General features: G+C 41.5%; 1 protein-coding gene across 1 annotated transcript; it reads right to left on the bottom strand.

Annotated features, from left to right (window-relative positions):
• Positions 1–1347: 1347 nt before the first annotated feature.
• On the bottom strand, positions 1348–8715 carry LOC137299161 (uncharacterized). Its single transcript, XM_067831757.1, has 3 exons — positions 7099–8715; positions 6419–6612; positions 1348–1570 (listed from the first exon to the last, which is right to left on the bottom strand). The coding sequence occupies exons 1-3, from the start codon at positions 8713–8715 to the stop codon at positions 1348–1350; spliced, it is 2034 nt and encodes a 677-aa protein (XP_067687858.1).
• Between the last annotated feature and the right edge of the window lie 1373 nt (positions 8716–10088).

Raw genomic sequence — 10088 nt, 5'->3', positions numbered from 1 at the left:
ACTTTATAATGATCTTGCGACTGACCAATACGACATCGTCTTCTGTTGGTTACCCAACCATGTTGGAATCTCTGGTAACACTCTGGCTGACCTTTCTGCCAAGGCAGCACTCAACAAATCTGTGACACCACTTCTTATTCCCTATACTGATCATAAAGCTACCATTAGACCTTACATCCGTGATCTGATGCAGAAGACGTGGGACACCCAGGCATGTATCAACAAATTACATGCAATAAAACCATATGTAAGTTACACTTACTTGGGTTGTCGGTCCAAATATGAAGAGGTCATTATACGACGATGTCGCATGAATATCTTTTGAAAGGCGAGGATCCTCCGTTCTGCATTCCTTGTGATGAAATAATCACGGTCAAGCATGTCTTGCTTGACTCTGTTGAATATTCGATCACAAGGGACAATAATTTCAAATCAAGAACTATGAAGGACCTTTTTAGTAACGTAAGTTCTCATTTAATTATTGCATTTTTAAAAGAATTAGATTTGTTGACTGACATGTAAATTAATAAGTATTTTGTTATTAGAAGTTGAATTAGAAACTGAGATTGTTAGTGACTGTATCCTCGAAGGGGGTTTAAGTACCGTAAAATTATTGTCCTCCTGAGAGGATACGTAAGTCCCAAAACATTTGAAGTCAAGTTTAGTCTTCCATTTTTTAGCCGTAGTATTTCTGTCATTTTAATTTGTGGCTAATCTTGCATACAATCGCCAGCATCTGAGTGGATGGTGTAAATCCAGCTAGGGACCATGCAGGTAGCAGAAGTACTTTAAGTCCCCATGGCCCTAGTATGGTGATCTACTTTCAGTTGTTTGTGATCTATAGCCTGTTTTTATTGTATTGTCCGAATAGTGATATTAGTTTTAACTTTTCACGCTAGTTTTAGTTCTTATTGTGATACTCTAGTTGTTTTACTGTCCTTCGTCGACAGGTTTTTACCATATACATAAAATCCTTTTTTCAAGAATGTTTTCGTCACGATATGACTGCAATATTGTCGATGTGACGTTAAGTATTAACTGGTAAAAGATTAAGCATGTGATGTGCATTTGCCTCTCTTATTTACCACTTCGCTGAATTTCCCTGAACCACCAATAAATCAGATTCTTGTATGCTGGACAATGCACGTCACAACATGATTCTTCAGCAACCGAATATATCGACCTGTTGAATGCAATTAGGGGCAAATAGTTCATTTCCCCGTATTCCATCTCGCCGGTGAAGAAGGAGTCGTGATTCTTGACTGGACCAGAGTCGCCTTCAGTTCCTAAGGTTCCAGTTCCGGCCTCGACGACACCATCGCAAGCGACTGAGCCAATGGAAGTCTGTCAATACAGGGACGAGAACTGGCCTCCTTGGTGAAATTCCGGCTTGACGCTGTCGGTTCCTGACAGTTTGGTCCGAAATTCTTCTAAAACCATGGATGTGTTGTGCATTCTCCACGTCTGTGGCAACACCATGATGCAAGTGAGCAGCCCGGGTGTAGTGGTCCTGAGTTTGGGTCGTAACTCTTTGATGGCATCTTCTCGGGCGATCAATGGCTGATTCGGTCTGCAGGAAACGATCGCAAAGGCGCGATATGGTATTCTGAGGACTCGCCAGCTTCAACTCGACCTGAGGCGATGTTCCGATTGGCGGCACTCAGCGAATGACAAACCTACAGATAACGTTTGCCTTTTTATAGTGATCAATACCTCATGCGTTTCTGCTTAGTTGCAATGCATTTTGCTTTGGATATTTTCTTGATGACGTTTTGACGAATATTTCTTCAAAAACATGGGGAGATGTTCAAATTGCCGCGTTTTGCCGCTGACGTTGTTTGTAATCACACACAGATGATGTTTTGGAAAGAAATATTATATTTCTATTGCTCTTCCCATCACCTATGCATTTCGTGTTTCATTAAGAGTGTATGTAGTGACATCTGCGCATCAGATTTATGCTTGAAAGAGTATACTGAACAGCAAAGGAAACGCAACATTTGAAAAATTGAAAGTATGGGTTTGTGTTTATGTCTTCTAGTTAAAAAATAGACAAAAACAGGGTTGCGTTTCTTTTGTTGCTCAGCACATACTGGCACAGCACAAAATGCTCATCGTGGTGATACAGATCAGTTAATGTATCCATTCTTCTTTTGATTCAAAACACACAAAAACAGCATCAGCGAAAGTGAGATACGATCTGTGTTTGCAAAGAGGTTTGTGCTAAAACATCTTCCACTTTGGTGACTCGGTAAGTGATCTCGCACATTATGCCTTCGATCGCAGGAGATTGAGGTCCTCTACAGCCATGGTCCTACTACTCCTTTTCATCCACAGCATTTGGCAGGCTGAAGTGAAATGCCATTTCATGCAACTCAAAAGAGAATCAAGTGCCTTGAAATGTTTTGCCAAAGGACCACTTCTACAGAATGGACGTGGACTGTTGCACATGAAAATGACTGATAAAAAATTTGAGTGTTCCGTTAAAGTTCAAAGTGAGGCTTCCTCTTTTCGTTGGGATCATACGTCCTATATTTTGGATGTTGAACTAAACGATGGCTCGTTCATAACGAGCAGGTTGATGAGAAAGAAATCAAGAGCAAGGAACAGCCAACCAACTGACAAGCATGCACTGGATATCATGCCAAAGTCAACCAAACACAATCATCGGTCGGAGAACATAAGGAGAAAGACTGTGCAAACAAATGTCATTGAAACTACTACAACGGGCTGTCTCCACAGCAGTGGCAACATAGAAACTACTTCAACTAATTCGAAATCTAGCCACGCCAAGAATGAGGCGCAGCAACACACATACATCAAAGAATTAGAGAAACTACAAAATCTCAAGGTCCACCTAGACAAAATCTTCACAGGTAAACAGAAAGTCTCTCCTCGAAGAAAACTGAAAACTCGGAGATTAAACAGAAGTAAGAAATGCTCACGTCCTCAATATGGAAAACAGTACTATGGTGAATATATGACCAAACTCTTTGATATTCAGAACTTTGCACACATCTATAAGCATGTAAGTAGCGTATACTATAACCAAAACAAAGGCAAATCAAAATATCATTTTTCCAAGGTACCATTAGCATGTCGGTGTTACAAGAACTACCCTCCTCATTCCTCCTGGGGAATAGACTTTGTGCGTCAGTTCATATCTGTGTACAGTTTTGATGGGGTGAATCGGTTCAGTTTACAAGCTACAGTGAAGACGAATGAGAAAACAGCTGAAGCATTTTGCGTTAACGGCGACAGATGCCAATTGTTCTACATTGGTTCATATTCCAGGATAATCAAGTACTGTTTCCACTCAGATCAGAATGTAGTATTATATCAAACTCCACGCAAGGCTTGTATAAATTTTTTATCGGTAGACTCAGACGGTGATAGTTTTATCTTTGTCACCTTTTACACCAATGGCTGCAGTGAAGTAACCTACTTGAAACATAGGTCTCGTCCTAAACCCATAAAAAATTTGAAATGCGTCGTAACAGCCATGACTGTTTCAGCTAGATCAAAATCCTTCTTCATATATTGTCCTTTTGAAAATATTGTTCTTAAATGCAGCTACAGAAATCTAGAGGACGTGGAATGTTTCATTTACAAGTTAAGACCAGTTTTCAGTTCATTCATCGATATGCAAGGGTCAGTTATATCGATACTACCTCGCCTTGGATGTATTGCTGCATGTAGTCCTCATAGCCAAGGAGGGGGGATAATTTATCAATATCTCGAACGTAAGACCTCCACTCGAGTCAATACATTAAGAAATATACCATGTCATCCATTATCGGAAGCAATAGACAGTATTGTACTGGTTTCAAATCCTCTCCTTGTCCTCGACCTTCAATTTGAATTCAGAAAGACGGTTCCTTGGCCCTTTGGTGCAACGAATTTTCTTTTGGTTCACACATGAGCGGTTGAATACTGTTAACCGATATAGCACTGAGCATTATTCCAGCCTTCACGATAACCTATCTCCAAACCTGATTATACCACCCATGAACATAGTTCATCCTAGATCATCAGATAGCAGAAATAGATGTTGACACTGAATGATGTTTGGTGAATGTGGTTCTTTTCTTTTTTTCTCAAGCGATGGGTAGCCTAGTGGTTAAAGCGTTCGCGTACCGACTCCTCAAGTGTGACATTGCTGGAATATTGCTAAAAGAGTCGTAAAACCATATTCACTCACTCATGACGATTGGAAAGATCCGAAAGCGTATCACCTCAAAAAATACGCAGATCATTGTCAGGTGGGCTGTCTCTTTTCTATTATACTGCTCTGCTAGCAAGAATCAACAAAACTTCATCTTCACAAGCTGCAAAAGGTTAGGAATACAGATGTTCACATGTTTTTTGCTTCTTGCTGTTTTGTTTGTTTGTTTTGTGAGGTCAGATCATGTAACCCTTGGTCTAAAATCCCTGTTTTGACTTTCTATTGCGTCTCATATTATTGACTTAAGGCTCCTGTGCCTCGTCTACACAATCACAAGTGTCTACACAGTCCCATCGCCGTCTTCATGGAATATGTAACAGTGTGACATGAAGACCAACGACAGATGACTGTTCACTACAAGTTTTATTGAAGATCTGAATGCGACGTGTATACATGTGACACGGTTCGCGAGCAGCACGTGCGAGGCAGGCACATCCGGGTAGGGGACCGGTCCGGCTCGCCTGGCCTAACTGCACATGCAGACTGTATACAAGTCTCTTATCATTACATCTCCCCTCTCTAGCACGAAACTTCTCCAGACGGCAGGGAACCATCTGAAACATCGAACATGGTTAAACATACAACAGTTAACAATCCACTCCCAATCTCATGGGTGGCTTGGACACACGGCCAAATCTAGTCACAGTCGGCGACGGAGACATCCCAGACACTGGGGACGTCGTAGACGACGAAGATGTAACATCGGCGGTTCCAGCACTCTTCACTGGCACAAACGTGCGTGACGACAACAGAATATCACGACGATTCCTCCGAAGTAGACTACCACGATCTGTCTGAACAAAGTAAGACCTTGGGCCAACGTCCTGAATGACCGTACCTCGAGCTCGTTGTGACCAATCACGCCGCTGATGATCACGCACTGCAACTTTGTCACCACACTGAAGCCTACTCAAACTCTTAGTAGACCTGTCGTAATAGCGCTTCTGTTTTATTTTCTGATTCTCCTTATATTTAACAACTTTACGAGATCTGGGAACTTGCAAAAGTTTCTCCTGAATAGGGAGATTAGAGCGAATACGTCTGCCCATAAGAATCTCGGCTGGGGATTGCCCATTATCAAGAGGAGAGCTCCTGTAAGCAAGTAACCCCATATAAGGATCCTGACTTTCCTTACGCAAAATGTTTTTCACAATCTGAACAGCTTTTTCTGCCAAACCATTTGACTGTGGGTAGTTTGGACTAGACGTGTTATGCTTGAATTGCCAGTCACGTGTAAACTGTCTAAATTCGTGACTACGAAACTGGGGACCATTGTCTGTAAATACCTCGTCGGGGATACCATGGCGAGCAAACGCCGTTTTCATGGAGGCGATGACACGACGAGACGACGTATCTGTCAAGGAGCATACCTCCGGATAGTTGGAGAGATAATCTACAATCACCAGATAATCTTTCCCACCACAGTAAAAGAGATCTGCGGCAACTTTCTGCCAAGGGCGAGAAACCGTCGGATGAGGTTGCAGAGGTTCAGGCTGCTGTCTGTTCCTGTATGTTTGACACATAGAACAGTTAGACACAATATTGTCAATATCATGATTGAGTTGTGGCCAAAAAAGAGTTTCTCTGGATCTACGTTTACATTTCTCCATACCAAGATGACCAGCATGAATTTTGTTTAGCATGCAGTTTCTGAGCGAGGTAGGTATTACAACCCTAACACCCTTGAAGATGACACCATCTACAACAGTCAAATCATGCCTGTAGTTCCAATACTCACGAAGATTCACGGGACATGAACTTCTATGCTCTGGCCAACCTGACTGAACAATTTCCATCAAAGCGACTAGCACTGGATCCCGGCTTGTCTCCTGACGTATCTCAGCATAGCGTGTCGTGGACACAGGGAGAGACGAGACGATCATGTCAACGTAGGCTTGAACACATTCTTCAGATGACGAAACAGATCCGGGCTTTGATGAAGGACATGAGCGGGACAATGTATCAGCTGTAAACATGAACTTTCCCGAGGTATGTGAGACTTGAACATCATACTGTTGCATTCTTAACATGAATCTCTGTATTCTGAGAGGGCAGTCATTCAGAGATTTGTTGAAAATTGAAACAAGTGGTTTGTGATCCGTTTCTACAAGTATGGACTGCCCATATAAGTACTGATGGAAATGTTCACATGCAAAAGTTATTGACAACATTTCCTTTTCGATTTGAGCGTACCTTGTTTCAGCACAGGTAAGAGCTCTGGAAGCATACGCTACAGGCAACCAATCAGAATCATACTTCTGCAGCAGGACAGCACCCAACCCATTCTGGGAAGCGTCAGACGAAATCTTGATTTTCCTTCCAGGATCAAAGAACTTCAGGACTGGCTCCTGTGACACAGCTTGCTTCAGAGACAACCATGATTGTTCCTGCTGAGGTAGCCACAGAAAATCAACATCTTTATCCAACAATTGTCTAAGTGGTTGCGTCTTCTCTGACAAGCGAGGGATGAATTTACCTAAGTAATTTATCATACCCAAAAACCTTTGGATATCTTTCTTACAGGTAGGTCTCTGCATAGACTGTATTGCTTCAACCTTCCGGGCATCTGGCTTCACACCATCGCTGCTAATCACATCGCCAAGAAATGTTAACTCGGTGACTCCAAATACACATTTGTCTGGGTTGAACTTCAAGTTATTCCGACGTGCGATATCAAGGACCTGAGAAAGATGGTTATCATGATCTTCAGGTGTCGAACCTGACACAATAATATCATCCATGGAGGTATCTACACCTTCCACTGAATCAAACAAAGTGTGGATTGTCTTATGATACACTTCTGGAGCAGAAGATATGCCAAAGGGGAGCCGTAAGAATCTATATCTTCCAAAAGGTGTTATAAACGTACAGACCTTCGAACTCTCCTCATCCAACCTCAGTTGCCAAAATCCAGCTGACGCATCCAGTTTACTGAAATAACGTGCATTCGAGAACTTTGCAGTGATTTCATCTCGTGTGGGAAGCTTAAAATGTTCACGTTTAATGGCCTTATTCAAGTCCTTAGGGTCAATGCAGACTCTCAATTGTTTGTTTGGCTTTTCAACAATTACAAGAGGACTCACCCAATCCGTTGGTTCATTCACCTTGGTTATGACGTCAAGCTTCTCCATGCGATTGAGTTCCTCCTTCAGTCTGTCATGTAAAGCAAAGGGCACTCGACGACATGCGTTTACGACAGGTGGAACATCATTGTCGAGCTTGATGTGATGAACACCTGGCAGATTACCTAGACCCTTGAACACGTCTGCATATTTCTGAAATACTACACCTCCATTCAAAGGTAACTCAGCATCAACAGAGAGAACACGGCGAACCAAATTCAACTGGTCACATGCTTTCAGCCCTAGAATAGACTGAACATCTTCTGGAGTATGAGATATGACAACAAATATGAGATCAAGTTGTATGTTCTTGTGACAAACTTTAGCTGTAAACTGACCCATTACAGGAATATCAACATGAGAGTAACCAGTGAGTTTAGTCTTTGAGGGGCGCAGTTTGGGCTTGTCTAATAGTCTGTTGAAATCTTTCTCAGAAAGGATATTAGCTTGAGCACCTGTGTCAAGTTTAAGTGGCAAGAACGTGTTATTGACTTGTAAAGAGACTATCCAATCTTTGCCAGAAACGACATCTGCATCAACTGAATCCACAAAGAGTTCATCTTGGGTATTCTCAACAAAGTGAACTTTACTTTTCGATGACTGATTTTTGGACCTACAAACTCTAGCAAAGTGATTCTGTTTCCCACATTTATCACATGATTTTCCAGATGCAGGACATTTTCTAGGAGCGTGTGTAAATCCACAATAGCCACACGTATCAGACTGCTCAATCGAACGTGAACCAGAACTCTGTGACTTTTTCCTGTTAGATTTTCGACGACCAGATTTTGATTGTTGTTCAACTGAATGTACTGGCTGAGGGTCTAGTGGATGAAGTTCCTTAACTTGAACTTTACTAGCTTCAGCAGCTCTGCACATAGTAATAGTCTTGTCTAAAGTCAAATCATCTTCACGCAAGAGTCTTTCCCTTAATGCATCACTTGCAATGCCACAAATTATCCTATCTCGTATGAGTGAGTCATGCAAATCTCCAAACTCGCATGTTTTTGCTCTGCTCTTTAACTCTGTAACATACTGGTCTATTTTCTCCCCTTCCCTCTGGCTACATGTAAAGAATCTGTGCCTCTCGAAGGTAATGTTACGTTTGGGAATGCAGTAAGCTTCAAATTTATCCAAAATTGACTTAAGTCTCATGGCATCCGTTTCACTCTCAAAATGAAATGTGTTATAAAGTTCAAGTGCATCTTCTCCAATTGTAGACAAAAAAATAGACGACTTTACCTTGTCACCTTTCCCGTCCTTGTCAGAAGCAGTCAAAAACAGCTCAAACCGTTGCTTGAACTTACGCCAGTTCTCAGCAAGATTACCAGTCAAAAGCAAAGGTGAGGGTGGTCGTAGTTTGTCCATTCTCTGACGAAACCACTTCTGACACCATGTAACAGTGTGACATGAAGACCAACGACAGATGACTGTTCACTACAAGTTTTATTGAAGATCTGAATGCGACGTGTATACATGTGACACGGTTCGCGAGCAGCACGTGCGAGGCAGGCACATCCGGGTAGGGGACCGGTCCGGCTCGCCTGGCCTAACTGCACATGCAGACTGTATACAAGTCTCTTATCATTACAGAATACATCCCAGCCAGAAATCTTTTTCTCCCAGAACCAGCTTTTGTCCCTAACATGCTCCCAGCTTCCTTTGATAAGTCCAACCTGCAACTCCATGCTTCTGCAATTCTTTATTCGTCAACAATAAACTTCCTGCTTCTCTGGCGATGTGCAAATCATGCTGAAAACCAATCTTTTCAAAAGTGCTTGGTCTTCTGAGCCCAACATCTACATCATCCTCTGATTTTACTGAAGATGATCACCTACATGGATACAAGCGTATTTTAAATGTTCGTTGTTATTAATTATAGAAAATTACTTCTTCATAAACGTTTTCTGTGAGCATTTGTAAACACATTTAAATCTGTACATTTCTAGCATTCTAGCAGAACACAAGTGTTCAAAGTTTTATGTAGAACATACAGAGAGTGTAAAATCTCGTATGTTTTGGGCTCAGTGTAATTTGATGTAGCTTAGAAGTAAGCCTTGCATACAATTTCCTGTTTGTCCAGTGCTAATGCTACTCCAATACCTGTGCATTTTCATTAACCGGCAGTGCTATTAATATTTTAAGACTAAGTGAGAAGTATGGTTTGGGTTCAGTGTTAAGAATTGTGGCTTAGAAGTAAGCCTTCCATAGCGTGTCTTCTTTTTTTATGTTGCCCACTTTGTGTTTTATGTATACGCATGTTCACCTTTCACCTTTCGAATTCATTTGTATATCATTTGTCTCAAATAAATTTTCTTCAGTACTATTAGTTTCTTACTACTTCTAGTTGGAAACGGTAACATCTATGTGCAGAAGAAAGGAACGTGAAAATTATCTTTGAAGTGGCCAAAACTTCGCAAAATCGTACACAGCAGCGGTCTATAAATAATCGGGTCTGAACCAGACAATCCTGTGATCAACAACATGAGCATCTATCTACTCAAATGGATACGATGACATGTGACAACGAAGCCTCTTGCAAGGTTTTCTTTTAACGCAATGATTTGATATTGTTTAATTGCACCGAACTAAAAATAAAAAGATTCCTGAAACCGCTTCATTTATTTCAAAATTAGATCGAAATCACAAAACCCCTTAAAACAACACAGTAGGGATGACGCCTAGTTTCGCCAACTTCTCCATGATACTCATAATGTCTATCACTGATCACTTGATAATCT

The sequence above is a fragment of the Haliotis asinina genome, chromosome 1, assembly GCF_037392515.1.
Source record: "Haliotis asinina isolate JCU_RB_2024 chromosome 1, JCU_Hal_asi_v2, whole genome shotgun sequence".
Classification (NCBI taxonomy): Eukaryota; Metazoa; Mollusca; class Gastropoda; order Lepetellida; family Haliotidae; genus Haliotis; species Haliotis asinina.
This window is presented reverse-complemented; position numbering and strand designations above follow the sequence as displayed.

Coding starts and splice junctions, on each gene's coding strand:
- LOC137299161 (XM_067831757.1), bottom strand. CDS start 8,715: ATGGACAAACTACGACCACCCTCACCTTTGCTTTTGACTGGTAATCTT. Junction 6,613..7,098: donor TGGATGAGGAGAGTTCGAAG/GTCTGTACGTTT, acceptor CTACCTCAGCAG/GAACAATCATGGTTGTCTCT. Junction 1,571..6,418: donor CTTACCTGTGCTGAAACAAG/GTACGCTCAAAT, acceptor CGTTTCCTGCAG/ACCGAATCAGCCATTGATCG.